Source organism: Pinus tabuliformis, chromosome 3_2 (assembly GCF_031772625.1).
Source record: "Pinus tabuliformis cultivar Carrire ecotype Pingquan chromosome 3_2, CPIR1, whole genome shotgun sequence".
Taxonomy (NCBI): Eukaryota; Viridiplantae; Streptophyta; class Pinopsida; order Pinales; family Pinaceae; genus Pinus; species Pinus tabuliformis.
The window spans coordinates 78,783,696-78,810,531 of NC_142302.1; the positions used below are offsets into that span (position 1 = coordinate 78,783,696).

General features: G+C 37.0%; 1 protein-coding gene across 2 annotated transcripts in view; it reads left to right on the forward strand.

The window, feature by feature from the left end:
• Nucleotides 1-23,276, forward strand: part of ATSTE24 (Peptidase family M48 family protein) — a 233,443-nt gene extending 210,167 nt beyond the window's left edge. Inside the window, exons 11-15 of one of the 2 annotated variants that reach the window (XM_089415853.1) lie at nt 12,971-13,084; nt 22,337-22,408; nt 22,638-22,703; nt 22,824-22,918; nt 23,034-23,276. In XM_089415853.1, the coding sequence (XP_089271979.1) occupies nt 12,971-13,084; nt 22,337-22,408; nt 22,638-22,703; nt 22,824-22,918; nt 23,034-23,043 (357 nt within the window). In that variant the 3' untranslated portion in view covers nt 23,044-23,276. Of the gene's footprint in view, nt 1-12,970; nt 13,085-22,336; nt 22,409-22,637; nt 22,704-22,823 lie in introns of both variants that reach the window. The other variant, XM_089415852.1, reaches the window with a different exon arrangement.
• The last annotated feature ends 3,560 nt before the right edge of the window (nt 23,277-26,836 follow it).

The window sequence follows — 26,836 nt, forward strand, 5'->3', positions numbered from 1 at the left end:
AAATGGTCAACAATCTAGTCCGCAACTCCTTGCAAATGGCATCATGGCCTCCCATACATGAAGACAAAATGGACTGCATATGTGTTATGACCGCGTTAGGATGATGTTTCCTAATGTTGAAGAAGCATTGGAACATTTGGAGAATCAAGTCATCACACTCCAAATCAAGCATGATGTCATAAGATCTAACCAGGGCCATGACTTCTAGAATCTCAAGCTTCTTCCCAAATGTAGGACCCTCATTGTTATCCAAATCCTGAAAGGTCTCTACTATCAGTCTGAAGACTCTCCTCATTATGTCATCACTGTAAGGAGGTATAGGTGCAGTCAGCATCATGATACTGCTGAGACAGGAGGCAACTGGAAGTGTGACCCCTTCACAAGGGTACTCCAAGAACTTGTTTTGTATTAGGGCAAGCATAGCTGGTTTTAGGGCCCAAATTAGTTTCTTCCCCTCTAACTGGTGTACTTTGGAAAGGAGTGCATCTAGTTCTTCTAGTTTGAAAAGAGCTTTCACCGTGACCCTCATGTGTTTCAAATCTGTCCCAAGTTTAAAGATTTGTGTCCCAACTCATGTTCTATTTGTGGATGCTCTTGTTGTAGCATAGAAAGTGTCTCCCTGGAAAAGGCTCTGTTGATTGTTGCTGCTAGTTTATTAAGGGAATTTATAAAGGTTTGATCCATGTTTTAGTTTAATGAGGTCAAGTACATCAAGCAAAGCATTGACTGACAACAATACATAGACCCCTCACTCAACTTTGCAATTATATCAGCCCTTATGTAAAGCAAGAAAGACAATAGACTCTATTACAATTTACACAAGTACATACTCCTTAGTAGTGGCTTGACTTAGCAACATCTCACTAAGATCCCCAACACAAGATACATGTCAAGACTCGAGCAAATGTCATACTTGGAAGATAGACTTATAGATAAAACTGGGATACTTGCATCCTGAGGATATTCTTGTAATGAAGTTTATTGTGTTGCACAAAAATCCACTTGACTTTCAAATGAGGTATTCAATGGTCCAAACTAAATTTTATAATGCTTTGGTGTTTATAAAGATTGCAGGTACATAGTGAAAATAGTTGGAGTATTTTTTCATTCACCTAGCAAATGCTTAGAGTATTAATGGAATAAACATAACTTGGGATTGCACTTCTTGTTTCACAATGTGATTGATCCACGCAAAAGTAAAAGAAAATAGTGGATGACACCAAGCTTGAACCCTGCTCTAATTAATACCTTTCTCCTTATTAGTTCTTTTACTTTACCAATAGCCCGTTCAAGTCCCGTAAGCAACATTCCTCACCCACATAACAAATACACAGTTTCTCTGAGATAAGACCGTTCTGGGCTGCCACAATGTACAACCATGCTACCTTCAAAGCATCACGATGCCGTCGAACTGCACAACACCTTTCCACTAGCAGTCGGCCCTCCCTTCAACAATTTCGGAATAGAATAATGATTTGATCCCCTTTATCTTATAAACAAAGATATGAGAATGGAAAAATGACTCGAACCACCAGTAGAAGGACGGATTCGCTTCATCAAAATTAATATGGCCTAGTGAAATATCAATTCTAGACACATGGATTCAACCCTTCTATTTGGCACAATATTTCGACTTTCATGGAATCGAGCTGTTGTAGGCAGGATATGATTGCTATCTTTTACAAGAGATGCTACAGGTATCTCACATAACCTAAGTCACCTGACACGGGGACATGGGATGTGTAGGACATGAAAATTCGAGTGTTCGACACGGGCACGTAGACCCCCCGAAACAGGACATGTTATATATATATATATATATATATATATAAAAAATTAGGTTTTTCTTACACAAATTCTCATTCATGATACAAATTCAGACATAGATCTAGATTTTATATTGTAAATTTAAAATTTGTAAGTTTGACAAAGTAACATTATGCATACAAATACAATTGTGACAGATTCATCAATGATTCAATAGGAGAAAGAAAAGAAACTACAGTTTTCTCATTAAGTCATCAAAATCAAAATGTGTTACATAGGTAGTAGCAATGGCAATGGCAAATAGAAATAGAAAATACAAAACAACTACATGTACAAGGTAGTAGGTAGCTCATGAGTCATCAATTATTATCATCAAAATCAACATCACTGTTATGGTCACCATTGCTCTCCTCTGTTGCATCATCAAAAGTGACAGGGAAAAAAAATTGAAGCAAAATGAAAAAAAATAGAAGCAAAATCCACTTACTTGTTGCTTGAATCGCCTCCAAAATGCTCCCAAACCCTTTGCTAGTCGCTCCCACACACCCACATCAAGAGAGACACAAAAGAATGAGGGAGAAATGAGGACAAACCGGGCTTTATGGGCCGCACGACATGACTTTCCAAGGGACACGTGTCCAAAAATCGAGACAGGCTGACTGGATTCACATCTCCGTGGAATCCCACATGGCGAACATGCTCGAAGGACATGTGTCCCAGCGAATCGTGTCTGATTCGTGGGATTTGGGACATGGCAGGGATTTAGGATGAATTCGATTTCATAGCACATAACACATCCCGACCTTGAAGCACACGACCCAAGGAATTGATCAGTGCATTAAACAAACACAACCTCTGAGTTGATAAGAGAATCAATGCCTGCAATGACAACAAAAATTGACCTCTACGGCAATCACACCTGCATTCGTCCAATTATAGACTCTATCCACAGGATAGCGGGAATTCATCCCTTTCTTGTTGCAGTATAGATGAACTTGTCGACTTTTCCAATCACACTAGTCTTGGGCACGCGCACAACAATCCCTATGTAACATGAAATGGCGACAACTCCCTTTTTGAAACAAAGAAATTGGCCCCACAAAAGACTTTGGCCGAATATTAAATCCTTGGCCCCTTTAAACAATAACAATGTCTCCAAGCCTTTGCAAATATGCAGCCTCTTGAATAATTAATTGGCCATGGTGATATTTAACATCCAAAATTATAATGGCCCTTTTGTAATTTGGCAAGTAATATTTAAATCTTAGCCCTTCGTAACATGATTAAGCTAGTATAGGAAAATGTCGCCACCGAATCACAAATTCGACTCTTTATAATGTTTAGGGCCCCACTAAAATTCAATTTGGCCCATAAAATTTTAATTATGACCCACCGTTTAAAAAAAATGCCTCTGTCCTAGTTTGTCATTGAGAAACTCGACCCTGATCGTGACAATGAACTTCACCCAACTGCTCTCTATCTGTGCAGTATGGTGCTTGGCCATGACAAGATTTTTATTGACTGCGAACTTCCATATTCCGCTCCGATCTATGCATGTGATATGCTTTGTTTGCCTCACGTAAACTCCTACTCGCACTGAAATTTGCGCATAATTGTCAGCCTCATATTCCCATTTGACTTTCATCTATAATTTTGCTGTGACAAGAGTGACTATATCACTGTAAAATGGGGCTCCCATATATCAATTAATCAACCCCACCAGAGATAATAGGTGGCCCATATAATTTGTAGAATTTCCGCCATTGTACAAGCTATTCTCCTTCAGACCTGAATTTACCCTCGAATGTCGCAGACCTCAGTGCTCACATCATATCTCGACCAACTTGCATGCACGCACAAATCTAATCTGTGGCTTAATCACATGTACATCAATCTCTAACTGAAAGAATAACCCTTCAACACAATTTGGCCTTAGATAAATTCTAAATAGATTTGGTCCCAAACGACGATTGTGATGAGACTAGTCAACAATAAAATTCAGCACCTTGCTTAAAAAATTTTGCTCCAATACCTGCAGTGATTTGATCAAGCAATTTTGACAATCAAACAGTCAAGCTGGCAGGAAAACAAGCTCTGATACTACTGTAATATCTCGAATGGGAAATTACAAGTATTTTCCTGAAATGCCTCTTGAACCAAATTTTCATGACCAAATTCTCATAAATTTAAGAGAACATTGCCATGTAAAATGAAGTAATCAACATGCGGCAAACAAGTACACAATAAACTGGAAAACAATTTCAATTTTTATTATTATATATAAACTGGGGTTTTACATGCTGAAATATCAAAATAGCTGATATAGCTGAGATAGAACTGGCCTCAAGGATTTGCTCCAATGCTGCACGGGCCTTCCACCAAAACAAAACTGAACTACCACTGCTAAGCCATCCTGTGAATTCTGGATCAATTCAACAAGGGGAGATGGGTACTTGCCCAATCTCATTGAATCACCCAAGGGTTTTCGTCCTGGGGCTACCAATGAAGTAGAGAATCGGTTTCTCAACCTCTCACACAAGAATAAATATCAAATCCAAGATATCTTCTAATGACCTCTTCCTCCTCTTTTTATAGATCTGATGGACTCCTATTTATTATTATTTTAATCATTGAGCACATTTCCCTCAATTAAAATATCTTTTTTTAATGTGGGAAAATGGTAAATTGGCCACAATGCCTCCTCAGGCCACTAAAAATCCCCACTAATCATCTCATCTTGCAAATCTTCTCGTTTTGGTTCGAACGAGCTATTACACTAAGGTTATTTGTTAAGTATTCATGTCGGAATGCCACCTTAAGCACAATTAAGTGAGTTAGGTACAATAATAACTCTGTTTTACAAGAATTATCAGAATGCAATGGAATGAGAAGCACGCTGTGCAGAATCAATCTTGATGATGGAAGATGGCTAGTGAACTCCTTCAGACCCAATAAAACATCTCCAAAGCCCCTGGGCCTGTTGATGACCTAAACCTGCACTTTTGACTTGTTTGCTTGCAACCCTGGAAGTCGATCCTAGCCATGCCATAAGGAACACCAGAAAAAAGGAACATCACAGAATTAATGAAAGCTTGATAGAAGCCTATTAGAAACTAGATTTTACTAAGAGATCCCAGACTCTTGAACTTTTCCTAGCTATTGATAGTCCTCTGCCTAAAAGAAACCCTCCTTATGACTCATCCATGTTCCCTGATTGAACCAAGCAAATCACCACTATTTTCAGGGAGACAAATTTCCATTTACCTTACAGAAGCTAGATGAGGAAGGCAATCAGCAATCAATTATCTTTTGGACTACAATGGGAATGAAGGAGAAAGAAGAGTTTACCTATAAACAGTTCGTAGAATTTTTTATTCATCCAGCTATTAGTCTTATGAGCAGCACTCTAGTACCAAGGATTAGTGATGAGATTGTCAAAGTATTGCAGTTGGTCGACCAGGCCACAACAGGAGATTTGTATCTTTACCAAAACTACACAGAAATCAGGGTTTATGGTTGTGAGCTTCCACGCTACAAACTTCCCAAGTACCTCCCCATCAGAATCTTTGCACTAGTATATATTAGACAAAGGTTAAATGTAGATGAAGTACACTTTGTGGCAGCAAAGAAGAAATCTCAATTCAAGCTAAAAGCTCAGGTTGGTCCATTCATCTGCAATACCATAGCAGCAGGAGAAGAAGCAGATAAGTTACTAAAGGAAATGAAGTTTGGTCTTAGTTTCACTTGGTCTTATGACCCAATGGGAATGATTTCTAAACTCAGGGTGGAGAACAAGTTTACTGCATATCACCACACAGCCACGCCAGAAATAGAACAATACAAAAATCAGTTGGAGTGGATAGAGAACACCCTCCAAGAAGCTGAAGAGCAGGTAGTTTCTACCTCAAATGTGCAAACTCCACTTGCACAGGAAAAGACAACTAAAAGAGCAAGGGAAGAACAATCATCCCCTACAACTGAAGCATCAAGCCAGGGCTTTAGGATTGTGCATAGGAAAAAGAGACCTAGGATCTCTGTGACTGTTGGTGCAACACATGAGTCTCAGAAAACCACATTTGATGGACTTGGAGAGACTATGCTCTATACACAGTTTGGTGGACAGTCTACCCAATCCCCAACTCATTCCACTACTTCTCATGAACAACAGGTAATTCAGACCAGTGGAAGCATTCAGAAGGACAAGGAGGAGGACATCTTTCATGTTTTCAGTGAGATAAAAAAGAAGAATGAAGAGTTGAAGTTGAACACCTACACACAGTTCTAGAAACATTCCTCCAGCTCTCAGGCCAGACTTCTTTCAGTCTTTGACTCTGAGAAGGGTAAAATGCAGATGGCTTTTCTGCAGGCTTAGATTCCACAGCCTAGGACTGCTACACATTATCAGAAGCAGACCTCTTTTGAATTTAATGTAAAGGATGTGCATCCAATTGATCAAATTGAGATGCACAAACAAACTGGACAGATGATTTCTTCTACTTTAACTCATACTGCCATGAGTTTGTCAAAATTGCAGGTTACCTTAGCAAACACACAGTCACAACTCAAGTTGGAGAAAGTCTCCTCATTGGCAAAGGACACAAAGATCAAATCTTTAGAAGATTTGGTGCTGAAGATGGGATATGATCCCTCCAACATAAATGCTATAGAAGAACTTGTGAAGAAGAAAAATGCTGAGCTTTCAACATTAAGGAAGCAGCTCAAACTACCAGCTTCTGAGGACTCGATGGCTAAAGAGATTGAAGAAACTAAAACTTAGAAGTCTGACATGATGAAGCTCATCATGGAACAAAATCTACAAATAAAACAGATGGAAGAGAAGATGGAGAAACTAGTCAAGGAGAAAGAGGAAGCTATCAAAAGAGCCCAAACTCCAATGGATATAGTACCCCTTGCAACAATCCCTGTAACCAGGGTTTCTACTTCAGCCACAACATCAACTATAGGTGCAACAGAAGGAGCTGAACAACTTGCTGAAGCTGTTTAGAACCTGTCTATTCAGACAGGAGAAATCAAGAAGTTGTAGAATGAACTCAAGGAGTTACAACATATGAAAACAATTGCAGACACTTCACATGTAGCTGAGTTGCAGAGAGCAAAAGGTCAGATTGAAACATTGCAGAGGGAACTCAAAGAATCTTACATTGGAAACAAATTGGGTTTGGCAAGAGAAATTCTGTGGGAAGAAATTACTGAAGCAATTAAGGCTATCTAGCCCTATATCAAGATAGTATTTGATCAAAAAGACCTCTTGGAGAAAGCTTAGCAAGCTGTTGAAACTATTTCTAAACAACTTGAGGATATGCCAGAAATTGCTTCTGATATAATCAAGTTCCTCAATTCTAAAGACAACTATGAGCTTGAAAAATTAGGGATAAATGATAGGACAACAACTATACTGGAAGTAAAGAAGATCATCACCAAGAAGAACCTTATCCTTCAGTTGGGAGAAAAGTGCAGCAGTGTGAATACAATAGTTCAACGTTTTTTCAGTAGGATTGAACCGTTGACCAGCAAGGGTTTGCCCTCTATGCTTGTAATTAACGGCAAATTAATGCCTATTGAGGATTATGTTCAAAAGCTTACAGAGGTAGGCACCAATGTAGCTTTAGTGTCAAACATAAGAGGTGCAGTAACACCAAGAGTGGTGCTAAATGCATTGAGGGACACCTTCTTCATTTTAGATGAGATTAGGCATATATTTCCAGTAAAACCCACTTTCACGAAGTATACAGAGATGGATGAAATTTACAGAAGGGTAACCAAGATATCTATCCCAGATAAGAAGCGTTGGGAAGTATTAACTGATTTACTTGACTAGAGGGTGATGAAACAACATGTAGCCTTTACAGGAACAGTCATCACAAGTGCAATAGTTTTTTCAATTTTTTCAGCAACAGTCATCAAACAGCTCAACACCAAAATAGTGCCAGATCGGCTAGTAGTTTATATTCCTGATTTTGTAATTATGTATTTTTGTAAAATAGTTTAAGATATTTTCTCAGTACTTAGATTGTATAAATAACTCTCTTTCACGAGTTATTAAGGGTTGCACCCTTGAAGAAGAATTTCTAAGCATTGAATGTACTTGACTTTTCTGAATCATTAATACAAAAGCAAATGGATACTGAATTCTGATTCATACAGTTTCGTCTTTTCTGAATCATTAATACAAAAGCAAATGGATACTGAATTTTGATTCATACAGTTCCGTTTTTTCTGTAAGTTTTTCCAATTTTATTTCACAGTGTTTTCTTCATGTTCTTATGTTTTACAAAGATAACTAGGTAGGAGTAATTGTGTCTCAATTATTCTTATAAGCTTCTGAAGTGATCATTTATAAAGAGGATGAATTACATAAACTGTTTGCTTTATTAATTCCCTCTAAATCATAATATCATCAACATCTGTTGTAAGCTTAAGCATATTTTGTTAAACCTTTTGAACATAGTTTAAAGGTTTTCTTATTTATGATTATTTAATCTTCAATTTGAAGACTGTGATAGCCATACCACCTCTCTATTTCTGCTCACCACCATGCAAGCTATATCACTGTGTGAATTTTAATAGCAACCCTCTGTTTAGATATTAATATTATTCAAAAGGTTAGGCATCACTGTTTTAAACTTGTTTCCTACATTGGTCCTCCAAATTAAACAAAACCCCTAAAACAATTATCCTAGATGCCCTGGCATGATAGCTGACCATTATCATCTCAGAGATACAACCTGAGGTGGTTGATCACAACGAAGAAACTCTGATTAAAAGCACCTAGGAATGGAATGTGTAAGGAAGGAAGAGATCGTGAGATATGCAACCCTGATGAAGGCAATCAACATCCAAAATATCATGAAGACTTGACTAGAAAATCTCCCGGAAAGACATGAAGACTCTGATGGAAAAGATGAAGACCCTTGACAATGGATATCTTTGGGAGGTGTGTCAACATGAATGCAGGGTGCTGATACCTGCAGAAAGATGTCATGATGAAGAGCCACCTAGTAGGGTATGATTTGATGATATATTTTGATTTCTTGAATAAGATCTGGATAAGTTCATGCAGGGCTACTTACAGTTACATCTAGCATTCATGTGATAAATGGAAGAAGCATGATGAGAAAGAAGTAGCCATATTAGGAAGGTTCCAGATATGATGAAAGCCACTTTCCATGAAGAAAGGAATGACATGACGAACTAAGAAGGAAAGTGATCAATGACTGTTGCCTTACAAGGAAGAAGCTCAACTAATCTTCATGACCTCAAGGAGAGAAGTTGATCAAGCAGCTGAAGGACCAACGAAGAAGATGTTGCTGATGTATAGAAGAGTCCATAGCTAAGAGGGAGCTCTGACAGGTCCCTAATCAAGAGGGAGCTTGGATTAGATCACGCCTGATTAAAAAGGAGTGATAGTTGTTTTTTTCTATTTCATGTGTCATGCACTAGATTAGGACTAATAGTGAAGTTGTTGAGACATATCAAGTGGTTGAATCTCCTCTTCAAATCTTGAAGAATGGTCAAATTATGTGCAAAATACATTTTCTAATATCTTGTTGAAAGATTGAGACGTAATGGGTTGCAAAATCTAGGACTTGGAAGAATGAATGTCTTGACCAGATTCTTGGAATGTTTTGGGTTTGTAGAACCCTAGTAAGGGTTTGAGCAAGAATGCCCCAGGGTTTATGGACAAAACCCTAGGACTGATCATTCATAATACTGATATTGAAAACAAGAATGATGAAGTTGGGAAAGAATGCAAGGATGAGTGGGTTTGTAAACCCTAGACTAAACTTGAAGAATTATTAGGGTTTGGAGTCAAAACCATAGAAAATAATTTGATCACCCTATCTAATCAATCAAGGTTGGAGAAGAAAGCCTTGGTCTTATGATTACTTCGACTTGAAAGAAGAAACCCTAGCTCTAAGAAGGAATGACATCATGTGGATGAAGTTGATTTGCAAGAAGACTAAAGATCAAGAGGGAGCCAACATGTTCTCAAAATATAAGTATCTTATATCTCTCTTATTTTAAATCATTACTGTTGTTATTATTCTTCTTGTCCTTGTGTATCTTGTTTGGTTGTATTTGTTCTTCCATGGCCTCCTAGTGAGGATTGTAGGTACATTGTGAAGACTGCCAAGGCTGTGACAATTGATGGAAGAACAAAGTGACAAGAAGACTCGTGATTAAATGAGCTTTGGATTCAGAGGGAGCAGACAAGATCAGGCTAATTGAAGCATGCTTTGATCCATGATGAAAAGGAGTCAGTTGTGACTTCCAAGATGAAGATGGCTAGAAGTCTTGAAGAATAGTGTTGATCCAAAGTTGTTGAAGGTGAGCCCTTGATTTTGCTATTATATGTCGATGATTTGTTTCTAATGGGGGCTGAAGTTCTCATTGTCCACTGTAAGATGGAGTTGATTTTTGAATTTGAGATGAAGGATCTTGATCTTATGCATTACTATTTGGGATTGGAAATTTAGCAAAAGCTTGATGGAATCTTTTTTGGACAAGTACACTATTAAGATCCTTAAAAAATTTGGCATGATGCACTGCAAGTCCATGGACACTCCCATGGTCACAAATTTGAAGAAGATACGAGATTGTGATTGTGATTTGATTGATGCCTCTATGTATCACAAATTGATTGGCTCATTGAACTATCTAGTCGGGGACATTGATTTTGTGATCTCTCCCTTATGTAGTTATTGAGAGACCAATGGATTGGTCGGGGAGAATGATCTTAAGTTCCCTTCCTTGGGTCATTGACTAAGAGGCCAGTGAGTTTGGTTGGGAAATGGACCGAGAGATTGTATAGTTAGGGATTGAGATATGGATTCATCCCTTGTGTTGTGGATAGAAAGACCTTGTTTATGGTCGGGGAGATGGACCCTTTGTAACAATTGCATATGGTTGGAGAGTTTGGCCTCATTACCGATATTGTTTGATGGGATGTGTTTGATGCTATGTATCCTTCCTTATGATGAGACTTGTGATCTCTCCCTCGGGCAGTTGTTGAGAGACCTATGAATTGGTCGGGGATATTGATCTTAAAAGAGAGAGACTTGTACATCTGATCTCTCCCTTGGGCTATTGCTAAGAAGCCTATGGATTGGTCAGGATTGATCTTGAGAGAGAAAATGAAAACTACCTCCTTGGCTAAGAGGGAGCGTTCGAAATTTTGGGTGCCATGGTCGATATTTTCATCAAAAAGAAAAGAAAATTTAGATTTGAATTTAATGACTCAACAAATGTCAAGTTGGCCTAAGTCGGCCAGGCCCCTTTGAGGCACCCATTCGACCTCCTATTGAAGAATATTTATAGGAGACCACTTCTCCATTTCATATCGATTGATCTCACATCTCTTTCTGTTCTATATGAAGAAGTCAAGTTACTTGGAGGTTGAAAACAAAAGCAAGTATCTATCTCTTGTTCCTCGATCTTGTAGACCTAAGCAAGCCGAGTTCTGTGGCACTATTATCTATGGTATGCGAGCTTCTCCGTGGCACTCTTTTCTATGGTATGCGAGCTTCTCTGTGGCACTCTTTTCTATGGTATGCGAGCTTCTTTGTGGCACTCTTTTCTATGGTATGTGAGCTTTTCTGTGACACTTATCTGTGGTATGTGAACTTTTCTGTGGTGTTATTATTTGTGGTATTCTTTTCTATGGTATGTGAGCTTTTCTGTGACACTTATCTGTGGTATGTGAACTTTTCTGTGGTGTTATTATTTGTGGTATGCGAGCTTTTCTGTGACGCTATTATCTGTGGTATGCAAGCTTTTCTATGGCACTATTATCTGTGGTATGCGAGCTTCTTTGTGGGACTCTTATCTATGGTATGTGAGCTTTTCTGTGGCACTATTATCTATGGTATGCGAGCTTCTTTGTGGCACTCTTATCTATGGTCTGTGAGCTTCTCTGTGGTACTATTATTTGTGGCATGCGAGCTTGTCTGTGGCACTATTATTTGTGGCATGTGAGCTTGTCTGTGGCACTATTCGTCTATAGTATGCGAGCTTCTTTGTGGCACTATTATTTGTGATATGTGAGCTTCTCTATGGCTCCTTATCTATGTTGTAAAGCAATGTTTTGTGGCTCTCTGACTAAAGAAGAAGACAAAATTTTGTCCATCAAAGATATGTTACTTTAACTGATGTACAGTTGATGAATTGAACTCTCTCTCACAAGGAAAGATTGTTGGGTTTTCCCCTTGTGGGTTTTGCCCTGGCCTCTGCCCTAAATCTTGGTGTTTCTTGTTTCTTGTCTCATTGTTTACTGTGATCTCTATTGCTCTATTGTAGAAGTGAATGGTTGAAATTTTTCATGTATAACTGCTTGATGATTGGAATGCTCTAAAGAACTAATATTGTATCATTGGAAGTAGTTATCAGTTTGAAAAATTGCTCGTCTTGATTGCACTAGAAACTCAAGACAGCCTGTCCCTTGACTTGTATGGTTTTCGTAATTTCCATGAGCTTTAAGCTGTTTTACAATGTCATCAAGTATGTGGTTGACATATTTCTCCAAGCAAGCTTTTGTTGCTACGGGGACTTGTTTATTATAGCCACTTCCTTCTTAAAATGTACAATAACTGTTGGGTTTATTTTCCATCTCTCTTGAGCTAGGCTGTTGACAACTTGACACACCACAGGGATTTACTCAAAGCTAGACTCTGAACAGAGATTTCAATGAAGGAAAATGAGATTCTATTTAGTTTTTTTTTTTATTTGAAGTAAATAGTCTGCCAATGCAAAGTGTGACCCTAAGCGTAATTCTTCATGGCATGGCCATTGTTTTTACTTTATAACAGTTCAAATGGTCAGCCACTAATTGTAACTTTGTGAAAATGATAAGGGGATATGCTGTTGATTGTAATTCCTCTAAGATCATACTTTTGTGGGCAAAAGCTTGTTTTAGAAAATAGAAACAAGCTTATGGCATTTTGTCTTTTAACTTTCCAAGGTATTGAACATAAAACACTTTTGAGTGAAACAGTATTTATGATTGGGTGTTGATCATTCAGATTCTTAGCAAGTTGTTATAGATTAGTTGGGGTTCTGTTGTCACACAAAGAAGGAGGTCTCATACGCCAATTTGGGGTCTGGTTTGGCTGTGACCTTATAATTAGATTATTATTATTATTATTATTGTGGCTGGCAATCTTGAAGACGGGTGTGATCTTTTCAGGTGCTTACACTATTACAATTTGGTGGCTATACTCTTGTTCGGAATTCAAAAGATCTCTTTGAAAGCTTTGGTTTCCAATCCCAACCTGTACTTGTGGGGCTTCTTATTTTCCAGGTATTTTCTATCTTTCTATCAATAATCTTATCTTGTTCCTTTGTAATGAAACATTCAGGTAAATTCAATACAAAGTGAGCAAGAGGGTCAAGGAAGTTTCTTGTAGTGGCTGTAGTATTTTCATTTATAATTTGTTTCTTGTCTTGGATGAAATACTTGAAAGAAAAGGAATAAACTTCATCTCAGAGTGAAGCAAAAACCAGATGGATATGTTAAATGTGTTCTCTGGATGCATGAAAACAAAATATGCTGACAAAACTTTTCAATGATGTTATAGCTAAGTTGCTAACTTAGATTGGGAGGCCAGGTTTATGTTGTTATATCTTATATTCCGGATGAAACTGCCAATATTCATAAAGATGTCTTTACAGTGAAATTTCTGAGAAACCTTGTTATTGTCACCAGACATTTTTTTTAAACACTAAACAAATTTTAGGTAACAACAAGTTGGTAAGTACCTTTAATTACCAGTTATGCTATGCTACAAGCCAATGCTGAATCTATTGGAAGCAAAAAATGACACGGATTTAGATCATAGTGGCCCAAAACTTGCATCCATTTTGAGTTATCCTAAATAAAGAATACAGCTGGAACATTTTCCAATCAACCATAGATTCTTTTAATCCCTGTTCTGCTGGAGAGTTTTCTTGGGAAATATTTTTTACTTAGACATTGATCTTCATCAGTGGACTATTTTGATCTTTTTAGTTACTGAATTTGAGATTTTGGATATTTCATGTAAGATATGAATCACAATTAATCAATTTTATATTTTTCGTTTGTCTCTACCTATCTCTCTATTGTTTATCATTGCTGATTCATCTGTCTGTTTAAATAGTCAATGAATGGTCCATAGCCTTCTGTTTAGATGCTTTGGTTAGATGGACAATGTCTATGTGATTTATAGAGAGATGGATAGTAAAACTGAGAAACAAATAGAGAAATGCTAATCGTACTTCTAGGTTATGGAATTATATACCAGGAAAGATAGAGTAAAATGGGAAGGAATTTATGAATACTGAAAAGGCCTCTTATATAGTATCAAAATTGATAGTGATGGCTTCAGAAACCGTCTATTTGATTCAGTGGTCCAGGAAACCAATCTGGAGTCAAGAAAGTTTCATTTGATCCCACTAGACAAAACAAAAACATGTGGTGGAGGCCTTAGAAGTAAGGATGATCTTCTCAAAGAGAGGGTGCATAGTAGAGGACTATGTCAGTGAATAAATGAAAAATTCCACCTAGGTTTGGCCCACAAGAAAATATGAAGCATCCATATACCAGTAAAATAAGGGTATGGAGATGCTAGATTGCACATTATGGCTTCTTTTGATTCATCTCGTTGATGAATTAGTGATTGATTGTTTGATTTTTTGCAATTTGTTCTACTTGTTTTGTGTTGGAAGCATATTGGATCCTTAGAGGGTCTAATTAGCATTGCAAGAGGCACCTGGTTGTCTTAGGGGAATCATTATTTGTAATTGTCGTTGAAGAGGTAGCTATTTTGGCCATAATATTTATCCATCTAAACGGAGGCCTAGTGATTCACTGACAAACCTTATCATATTCTGCATATGGCTGTTTATACTTTGTTTTAGAATGGTTGTTTGTCGACAGGGTATAATAATAATTGTGGCTAATACATCATAGTAATGCCTATAGGTAGGTAGGTAGGTAGGCAGGGTGAACAGTGACAATTCTTAGACTCGACCACAAAGTTGTTAGAATTGGACTTGGCTTTGACCTTCAACTCAGATTAGCCTCGGAACTCAGCATTTGATTCAGAGGCAAGTTGATGAAAAGGTATTCAAAATTTATGTAGAAAATACATAAAAATTTTCAAAATAAAATAATATATTTTAATGCATATGAATATATATACAAACAATGAGACACCAATTATGCAAAATTGTTGATCAATACAGCATATAATGTTGCAGTAGGCAAAATCACTCTAACATGCTTGAGTAATGGGTTGTGAGAGAAATGGAATTGAAGTCTTGAAAGGTAATTGATTCATTGGGATGTAATCCATAAACAATTAGTCTCCAAATATATGGGTAGACAACAGTCACAGATTGATTCCCACTGTATTTGTAGTGCCCAATCAGTTTCATGTCAGGTCCAATAACAGCATGCCAAGCAGGGGTGTCTTAGGTCCTGAGTCTAAACATAAGTTACCAGGATTTGGATCTGGATACAGATACGGATCCACCAGTTTTTTGAAAAGCCAGGATCCGGATACGGCAAGTAGAAATAATATAAAATATTTTATAATTTTTAAAAACTAAATTTATATGAAAGTGAAATAAAAACATATATTAATCTTTAAATATATAATTTTTACATTATAGTACTTATAGAAATATTTGTTGATCTTCAAAAAGCTGCTAACCCGAGCGGTAACAGGTGCCGTAGGTGAAGGTTAAAAATAACCCAAGGACAGAGTAATATGATGAAAAATTTGCAGATTTATAATAAGTCTGCCCACAAACAGCCCACTTAGATCTAGGCAATGCTTCTCACCACCAGTCCAATAAGACTCAAATCTGTTCTCAATCAGCTGAAAAACACACAGATTTGGGCAAATCTGCCCACAACCAGCTTTAAAACACTCAGATCTATAATAAATAGCAACCAAAACAATCAATTTCTCGTTGGATCTGCTGACAGATAGCAAATCAGCAGCTAAACCTTTTAGATCTGCAAATTTGGGCAACAATATAGGAAAAAAACAGCTTCAATCTGCTTTCCATTCATCTATACTGTCAGGAAAATTGAGAAATAAGGCTAGTCTGTACTGTAAATTGATTTTTACAGCGGTTTTGTGAGCAATTCTGTGCAATTCAGTATGGATTCCATATGATTGTATAACTGTCCCATACAACGGTTGGGAATGGCTGCTGAAAATTGCTATATGGTGGCCAAAAATGAAGTTTTGATTTAAAAAAATTGACCTTGCTTTGGAATTAAAAAAAAAAAGGGAAAGAATACCTCTGGTTTTAGTGAAACACTTTTGGCTCTTCATTTTGCTATATTAGAGCTACATTTAACATAGTCAGATTTCAGTTTTGGGCATCATTGTTTTCGGTTTTTGGTTGTTTATGGCTACTATGGCCCAACTTCCTCCTCCTTGTAGACTCTAGCCTAAGTAACAGGTTCCAATGTTTATTTTCCTTGGGATTCAAATTTCATCAAGTTCTAAAAGGAGAATGAAATTCATTGAGAAGTTTTCTCAACCAAATCAGAATGAGGCATGCAATTTTGTACTGTGAACTCGAACACAAAATTCAACCCTCTTTTCCATTAGTTTAGTTTTTTAATGGGAAAAAATGAAATTAAAAGAAAAAAACCTACATCTATCTCAAAACATCATCCTGCCTGACTCATTCATTTCTTTCTGTTTCTGTTTGGAGAAGTTTCCACACCAGCAACTGACTCACCTTGCTTTGGCACCCCACTGGATTGATGATTCTAAAGGATTGGGTTCTTCTGCAGACTGTCACCAACTGTTTCTTTATGTTATTTTGACTAATTATCTTCTCCATGTACTGTTCAGATTGCATTATTTTTTCTTCATTGTTTTTTCGTTATCTATGGTTTATATCCCCAATTTCTCCATAGTCAGGGTCCATTGAATTGCAACAGGATTTTCTGTTAGTATTAAATATTGTCACCATTGAAGGTTCTATCATCAGCAGTTTTGGACTATCTCAGCTCTGTTTTGGGCTTCCTTTATTCATTTAGACTTTCATATTTGCATTTGAATCTCTCAGGTGATCATGAATCACACTATCAAGTGTATGTCTCCCTTGCACTTGCAGCTTTTACCCAGTTATAATGTTTAGTAATGCCATTGGACTTGATCGTAATTTAGAATTTAGAATTTATAATAATGTTTTATCAATTCTATGAGAACCCTATATTTTATCTTAAAGCATAATATGTTGAAAATTTTGAAATCTATACATGAACAAACTTTGATAATGATTTTTATCTAAAAATTTGAGTTTTATCTGAATTTCATTGTCATTGAATTCAAACCAGAACCTGAGCCTGAACATTTGATGTTGTCTCAAACTATGCAAATTGGAAACTTATAATTTCTGACTATTCGAGGCAACGAAATGTTAATCTTCTTGCTTACCTAGCACCCGAAAATTCACTGACCTTAGCAGATTACAGATCTTTTGAATGAAAGCACAGCGAAGTTCTTAACTATATTAGCGGAGGGAAAAATAACCAATCTCAATCACAATAATACAAACAGAATCTGCCCAATCAACAGTTCTTCATTAACTTCAGAACTTACTTGGGCTCCGGGCTCCCGTCTTGGGATAATGGCCCAACTGAGAGCGTTATAGATTACAGTGCTTCGGATCTGATTTAGCAGATGAGGCCCTACAATAGTCCTTGATCCCCTTGGCTGATCTGAATCTCCAAGCTCCCCTTCGCACTCCCTCTGACCTGGCACACGAGAGTATCGGACTCCTCACTGAGATGCCTCTCTAATTCTTGTGCTGCTGTATGGTGTGTCTCCTTAGCCTTTCTCTTATAACTTTGCATTGAGCTAAATCCCTAACCCTAATCTCTGAAGTGATTGACAATCAAGATTAGATCTTGACTCCCTTGAGATCAAGAGCTGACATTGAAACAGTCATTAATGTAAATATTTCACTTTTCCTAAGTTTACTTTAACTCAATTAGCCAACACAATAATTATGTGCTTTACTAAGTCAAAACTTAGGCTAAGTTATTCCTGCATGTCTAGACACTTAAGCCTGTGTAGAAGCACCTGCCTGACCTACAAACATCAACACAAAAACTATAAAATGTATTATTGGAATGATTCAACAGCCCAAGGAGGAAGCCACAAAACAAATAATTTGCTAAATTGTGATGCCATACATGGTTGCTTGATACGTTTAGTCAATGAAGGCATTGTTGAGTCAATACATTGTCCCATAGATCAGCAGATTGTAGATATATTCACCAAATCAAAGTTTGTCCAATTGCGACAATTACCTGGGGTGATTGAAGTCATCATCAAAGGGGGATGATGTGATGATGTGTTCTCTCTTCTGTACTCCATTCTCCATCATCAAGAAAAAGGCGGGAAGTTAAAAAAGTGGCAAATTCTAATATTGCCTATGAGGAAATCTTATGTTCAAAAGTGTACATGGTAATGTTGTCAATGCCATATTAAAAGCTATTGTAGAGCTGTAAAAGCTATAAAGCTGCATTAAAGCTAAACACCTAATGATATAAAGGGTTGTAGTGCACTTCTTAAGTTCTTATGTATCACTTAATAAAGTATTCATGCAATATAGTATTCAAGTGGAGTTTGCTTGATAAATCCTGGTGCTTTCTGAATGGAGGCTTTTGTGAGTAGAGTTATTTAGAGATATGTCTTCCGGATCCATCACATAAATCTTTTAGATTGCCAATGCTAATCTTTGAGATCTAATCGTCCTGAAAATGAACCATATTAGCTGGTTCGAAACACGTCGGTAATCTAAAAGATTTATTTGATGGATCCGGAAGACAGATCTCTAAATCCTGGTGTTCTCATCTCTTGTGCTTTGGCTCTTTCTCTTTGGCATTATGTGTTTTCTCATGATCTTGGACATAGTTTTCAAATTTAGATAATGTCTCAAGTTATTGTCATCTTGGAGAGATTTAGTTTGAAAATGTGTTGGGTAGAGTGGGAGCTACCATTCATGTGAGGGAGCCCTTGTTACAGTTCGACAATTAGCTGATGTGATTCTTCATTACTCTGGTGGGATTCGATAGACACATCATTCCGGAATCCGTATGGTGCAAATGCACTTAATCCACAGTGGTATATGGAGATCTGGTAGTAAATGAGGGTTTCAAGCTGCCATTTCAAAAATGTTCTCTGCATGAAATTGATGCAAAAAAATCAATGATTATTTCTTTAATTTGCACAAATAAGTAGTTTGTTCAAGAAAACAGATGCAAGGAATGCGTTACGGCATGTAGCCTTGGAAAGTTTCAATTAGCTGACAAAAGATGTGTGGGACTGGAGCTTGAGAGCTTTGCAATCTTGCTATTCCTCTATCTTAGAGTGCTAATTTCTCTGTAACTGGGAGGATCTAGTCCCCACATATGACTTCATCCACTTTATCAAGAGGAACAACTTTAACTGTAGGAGCACAGGGAAGCTTGTCATAAGGCATAGTGCCCTATATCTTTAACATAAGAAGACATGTGAATATTTGCATGGGAAAACGACACAATGGGAAGTCAATTCAAAAGGACACACTATTAAATGATAATGAGATATTGATGGTGCCATGTAGCAAGAATTGGCTTAGGGTACATTGAATGCCATTCAAGATTGAGGACTTTTATAGTGATATTGATGCTGGCATGGATGATGTGGATGAATTTTATAGCACATGCAAGTATAAGACCAAGTACATGCTATTGCATGCTCCATGTTTTTTTAGAATTTTTTTTTCGTTTCTAATTAAAAAAGCTTACTAGTAATGTGCATATTATGTAGAATGTGATGTATGGTCCATGGATGTATGAATTGGGATATAGTCCTTCTATAATGAATCATGAGAAATACAATGATTCGTTGAATAAATTATATAATAACCGATGCAATGCTGTGCACAATTTGTTATTAATCGGTAAATGGTGATTAAAAAAAATTGTTGTTTTTTAATTTCATATTTCAAATTTATTTTTAATACACTTCTTATATTTTGAGTGTTGCCCCTATAATATATTCCATATGTACCCCAATTGATGTGACCTGAAATTTTGGGGTATATATCTAGATATGTTGAGCAAATGTCCCGATGTATTTGCATCCTCACATACTGGAAACTTGGTGGGACATTTCTTTCAATATCTATATTGTTGATTTGGGGTAGCATTGGATGTGCTCTAGCCATGAAAATTGGTGGAGAGGCTAAAAAACATGAGATCTCCAAGACCCAGAAATGGTTTGGGTAGATTATTCCCGGTTTGGGAGATATTAAAATAATTAATATTTTTAATAGAGTTCCTAAGTCTAAACTTAGGAAAAATAAAATATTAATGGGTATTAAGATAAAACTGGGTTAGAAGGTTCTAAAAGACATGGTTCAAGCCAAATCTAATTTTAGTCGTTGATTAGAGATGTAATCTCGGCCGTTGAAGGACCAACATGAAAAGTATAAGAGGAGGCTTGAGGGTCAGTTGGAGATACACTAGAGTGATCAGTCATTTGATTTACTAGAGCGGGGTTTGCTAAGTAAAGTCGAATCAGTGATCAGTTTGCAGCGAGGTGTAGGGAGTACTAGACAGAGAGGCAGAGATAGTACCAAGAGACCAGCGTAGAGGCGGAGAGGCAGACGCAGAAGCCAGAGCAGGCCACGCAGAGCGCAACAGAGAGTGCAGAGCTAGAAGGGCATGCGTCATCCACGCAGAGGACAACAGGGGTGACATAGAAGGCTGTAGAGGCTGCGCTGTGCCTCAAAAGGCTGACACAGAGGGTTTTGAGGCTAGCGCAGAGGTCAGGAGGCTGACGCAGTGCTTTAGTTGTGCTGGAGAGGGTTTCATGGGGTAGATTTTCTGAATATCTGCTTTCGAATAGAGAGGTATTTCTGCCGGTTATTTTTCTCTGTCGGGTGAGCCAGTTTGGCACCCCGGTGTACTCAAGGAAAGACTGCATAATAATATAAACCTCAGAATTGCTGCACCGGTTTTCCCGCATTGGGTTTTTCTAGGGACGAGTTGTCCAAAAATAACGGTGTCACTTGTGTGTTTGCTATTTCTTTCAACTATTGATTTGTAGATGGTTGAGACTGTGTTGTGTTTATTTTGATGCTTGTATGTTTAAATAACTTGTTTGTAATTAACAAGTAGGAGAAATAAACCAGAAGAATACAGATAAAATTTTTAACGGTTAGACTTAGAAATTTCAACATATATGTATCACTTTGCAACTGATAAAGACTTTTCTATGAAATTTGGAGGTACTCCTCAAATTGCACTTGTATACAGGAGCGTTAGTTTGACCAAGCCATCAAACATGACTTTCATTTTGTCCTATCCTGAAATTTCTGATCTACATTTGGGTAGTGTCCCTTATTTGGGTATATTCCTGATGTACCCTACCTGATGTTACCAGAAATTCAGGGGATCTCTCTAGATTTGCTGAGCATATGTGCCCGTGTACATAAACATGGTGGAACATTGCTTTCAATCTGTTCGATTCTAATCACATCACAACTGATTCAAATCTTCTTTATTTATTCTTTGGACCATGGTGATATTATCTCCTCGAATTGCACTCCTATGTAGGAGCATTGGTTTGACATGATTTTCTTTTAATTCTGTCCTGAAATTTTTGTTGTACATTTTTTCAGCCTAGAGTAGGATATGCGGGCTTCCAAACATGAGATTTCTCCATTTGGCAGTTCCATTTTAAATTTGCTCGGATAAATATGAGATTTCTCCATTTGACGGTTCAGTTTTTTGGTACTGACATTTGGTTCAAATAATTTTAAATTTATCTGCACTTACAAGTGAAACCAGATATTGTGGAGTGAAGTTATAGAGGGTGCTTATTAGTATCACTATTTTTGTGTGTTATTAATATTAAATGAGAAATATTTGTAGGTTGGCTATGTTTACCCCTGTATACCTATTCTTCAAACAATGTTCTAGTTTGTATACGTCAACTAATCAACACGTAAGCTTCATGCCTGCCACGGAATTGAGTTCAAATACCAAACAGAAGGTTGGAAGCTTTGGATATGTATTACAGCAAGGCCCTAGTTTGGAGTGTCTCATGACTTAGAACATAAGTTGGATGTTTATTAACTTTTGTAACAATTCCTTGCTCAACATAGTAATAAGGGTCATGTGGGTAGGAGGGATCTTTATTATGTCATAGGACCTGCAACAAATATACTTTTGGGTTTCTTTGGTATGCTCTGTAGTGCTCTATTTTAAAAGGTATATTCCTTAGTATTTATTGCAAATTTTCATTACTTTTTTGTTTGTTTGTTTGTTTTCAAAGTTTCTGACATTATGTACAGCCAAATGATCGGTCACTTTTCTTGCACATTTATTTCATAATTTGATCCTTGATATTTTCATTTGTATTTGTCTGTCTGTTCTTAAAACATTTCTTTCACAGTTCAAGTCTTTCTATTTTCATAGAATATTTTGAATGTCCAATTTATTACTCTGTTCTGCCATTATGATCTTTATTATTTAAATATGCAGCATACCATAATGCCTATTCATCATCTTGTGAGCTTTGCTCTCAATCTTGTCAGTCGAGCATTTGAGTTCCAGGTAAACACTTCTGTGCCGTATTTCTCTAGATGAAAATATGTATTTTGGGGACCTGATTTTATATAGATTGGTTGTACTAATGCTGCTTTGCTTTCCCAACCATGTTTTATAAAATATCTCTCTTATTCATCAATTCAGATTTCAGCATAGCAAGACTTCTTGACTTTGTTTTGTTTGAATGCATATTGGTGCATTTTACTTGTGGGTTATCCTCTCGTTTTCGATATAGGCCGATGGTTTTGCAAAGAAACTTGGCTATGGTGCTCCTCTCCGAGCAGGGCTTATTAAGTTGCAGGTGAGAAAATATCTTGGACTTGAATAAATATTTCTTTTACAATTTTCATTACATAAATCAAGAAAAATGTACCACAATTTTTGGAAGGATATGTCAATTGATTCTAAGAAATATGTGTAGGAGGAAAATTTATCGGCTATGAATACTGATCCCTGGTATTCAGCATATCATTACTCTCACCCTCCTCTTGTAGAGAGGCTTGCAGCATTGGACAGGTCTGATGAAAAAGAGGATTAGGATTTGTTTGTGGGGTTTCATGTATATCCTTTTAATTCCTCGATATCTGCATGCATTTATTTCATATTTGGGGGCCTGAATGCCTTGTTGCAGCCGATTTTGACTATTAGCAGAAAGCTGCTCGATGACCAAAATGTTGCTTCAGTAGCAACGAGGGTATATTATAGTTGGTTGTTTGAGTGGCAGATGTATAAAGTCAGTGGTGCATTGCCTTCACATGTTCTGTAATAACAATGAATGTTTCAATTTTGCATGATAATAATGTTGCGTCCTATGTTTAGACATTGTTATAAAACTTAAGTTCGATGAAGTTGAAAGTTCCTCTTATTTTTCCTATTTTTCCGTGTGTGACAAATCATTTAGTAATGTTGACTTTTGAATGGTTTGGAGTTAGAAATTATAGGCGACCAACTTTTAGCTCAAATGTAATTGAATTATATAAGGGCCTCTTATTAAAAAAAAAGTAACATGAGCGGAAGATACTAAGAAATTGAAATTTGAAGCATGCACGTTAGCTTTACTTTGAATTCTGCAATAAGGAAAATTCCAAGTGTGAAATAATCCCACTGGCACGATGATTGTAATATATAGTGTTTCCTTATCAGATCACATAACATTTTGTGCATCATTTGTATGAGTTTTGATTGATGAGATGAAGCAAGAGTTAATTTAACATTAACTGTGCTCGATATGAACCAACAATTGAGGTTAGCTAAAAGTTATATCAGAAGGAAACCTGCATTGGCCATTATTCTTCTTTACTGTTTCGAAGTTGCTTATCTTGGTAATCATACTCCTGAATATGTTAGCTAAGTTGACACTTCCGAATTGATAAGAGAAACATAAATTTTTTATATGATGTTTTGCATTGTTATTCTTGAGGTGTGCCTTTTTTATACTTTATTGAGCTTTTTTCTCTATATTGTTGCTTTGCACTGCTCTTTTGTTTGATAATTCCTTGGAGTTTTTTTCTTTTAAATATGGTGACTTGTTTTGCTTGCTGTTCACCTGATCTGTCTATGAGCATTCTCACTAATCATATTTTAACCATGTTTGAGACATGATCACGTCCATTCTTCCAAAGGTTATTTATCAGTATATGCAATGTCACTATTGATTTGATTGTCGTTCTATGAGAGTTTAAGGATTTCATTCTAGTTATGGCTTTCTGTTATAATGTCTGTGTGTTTGATTGAAGAGAGTTCTATTGTATATGTTCAAAACAATTTATTGTCATTGGCAATTATAATACAAGTGCTTTTGTTGTCTATTCATTCTGCTGCTTTTGTCATCTGAGGAAAAAAATTCTTCATACATCAGTTTTTAGATACCTTGTGTATACCTAAATTCTGTGTTCGTTGCGCTTTCACAGATTATGTTTTTTTTTTGTTGATTAAAATTCCTATTGCCTCTAAATATCATCATACAAAATCAAAGATACTGTTTACATTGAGCCCTGTCGAAGTCTGCCAGAAGGGAAGCTGGAATTGCAGACAATGGTCTACGTTTTATCAGTCAAAACCATCCTAGAATAAACTGACTTGTAGTGTAAGTTGCTGACATGTTCTAGCCTAGATATACCAAAATTCAAATACCAGTTAGTGCTAGCTACATAGCTGCTGGAAGAGAGTATTCTACTGAAAATGAAAAACATAAGCCAAGAGGCTGGAAGAAGCATCAGTTATCCGATGAAGTGACTGGGGCTAGATCCTCGATGCTTGTGCCTGCAAGAGTTGGAGGCTTAGGCCACATTGTAGACGACTTTCTATGCGGCCAAACAAGCATCCAAGCTGACAAGACGTGTGTTGGTGTCGTTGGACTTGGCGAATTTCATGAAGATGAGATAATGTCATTGTGGTCCTCGTGTCTTTCCTTGAAGACCTTGCCCAAGAGCATCTTCACTTGCCAATGGAGGGTAATGGAATTAAGATATTGGCTCTGTCATCCCCTGGGATGACTAGGGTGGGGAACCCAGTAGGCTACTCCATCTTGAATTTCGGAATAAGAGTATGTATGGTGGTCATTTGTAGTTAAGGATTCTAACTGGGGAATTTCCTCTTGGATTTCTGAAGGGTGGAAGAATGGAATATGGCCACAATGTTCTAAGCTTGGGATTGAGCTCAAGGTCAGCCTTGTGGGCCTCGGCCTCGGCCTCCAGACCCTTGTCGACATTGCATTCGTTGGCAGGGCATGGTACTCAAAGATAAGAGTGTCCCAATTAAAGACATCCCCCAAAAGAAGAGAACTAATGAAACATGTTGATGGGATCGAGGATAGTATTAGCAGAAGTTTAACACTTAGCTTCTTGAAAGGTCTAGAATTTAGAGTAGCAAGTTGTGACAAAGGATGAATAAACAAAGAGGAGCGTTGGATTGGCCATAAAATCCCAGGCACACCAATGATAGTTCACATCACCGAGACGCCCTGTTGACCATGAACTAGAGTCCACCACGCAAAGGCTAACAAATTGAAAATGCTACAAGGATTGGACATAGAAAGAATTACAAACATGGAAATGTTGCAGACGAAGTTCGAATCCTTGCCAACGCCTTCCCGTTCTAACTTTGTCCCTTGTCACCATTTTCGACATCCTAGAAGTAACTTGTGTAGTCATTTTCACCTTGCTTTGCGCCTAAAGGATCAAAACTAGGTGCATCTAATGAAGATCAGCTTTTAGGGAACCAAGACTTTCATGCAATTGAGTTCTCACATAGTAGTGTCGTGGGGGAGATATCCCACTTGCACTGTGAGTGTGCCACAGGGGTTGTAGAAGAACACATGACCATGACAGAGGGACAAGGTTTCCATAAAGCCAACATTGTGGGGGAAATATCCCAATTGCGGTAGGGGAATGTTGTAGATGTTGTAGAAAACAACCACAACATATGAGCCAAGAGCTCATAAACGAAATGAGAGTTTCCATCTTAATGCAAAGGGATGTAATACGGTTAGCATGTGTGGATGTATGGGACGTGATAGCCATGCCATCCCCAACTCCCCCCCCCGAACCCCCTCATAAATGTGATGGGAAGTGGTGCGGGGTGGTGGGCTTCGCCCCTCTTCCATGATATTATGTTATTTATTAGTTAGGTTGATGTTATGTTATTTATTACTTAGGTTGATGCTACAAATTGTTGTGCATTACCATTTTTTGTTTTTCATTTGCCCCATAGTTAGGATATGGCCTACTTGCTGTTAGTTTTGTTTGGATTTTCTCATGCTATTGGTCAATATTGTGGCATCCTTTACTGATAGACTTATCTCTACATCATGGAGAAGGCATGCATTTTGGAATCTTAGTTGTTTTGTTCGTAGAGATGATCAAGGAAAGTTTTAGGAGTTAAATTTCGTCAATTGGCTAATTTTCCATGTTTTTTTTCAAAAAAGGAGTTGTAATTTTCATATTTTAAAAAAATTGAATTGTTCAATTTCTATATGATAAAATTATTTTATTTTAAAAATCATCAAAATTTTATAGAAACTATATAAAATCCATATAAATTTGAATTTATTATAGAAATACGTTCAAATATTTCATTGATTGCATATTAAGGATTAAAATTTTCCATGTACATGGTAAAAAAATATATGGTGGTTTTTCAAGACCAGTTGGTTTTGGAAAATACATTGTCATTGATGTTTCAATCTCTATTATTCTTGGCAAATGGATTTGATTTTTTAAAAGGATAAGATTTTATGATTTTTGCTCATTTACTTATTTATTCTCTACATGAAGGTGATGTCAACATATATTGTGACCACTTGCTTTTGACATATAGATATGGACAACTCAAGGGCTGTAAATGTGTAAATCCATATTTGTGTTGATCTCTTGTAGAATAAATGGGTTTTCCCGATTTTCATATGACATTATATACATGCTTAATTCTTTTGAT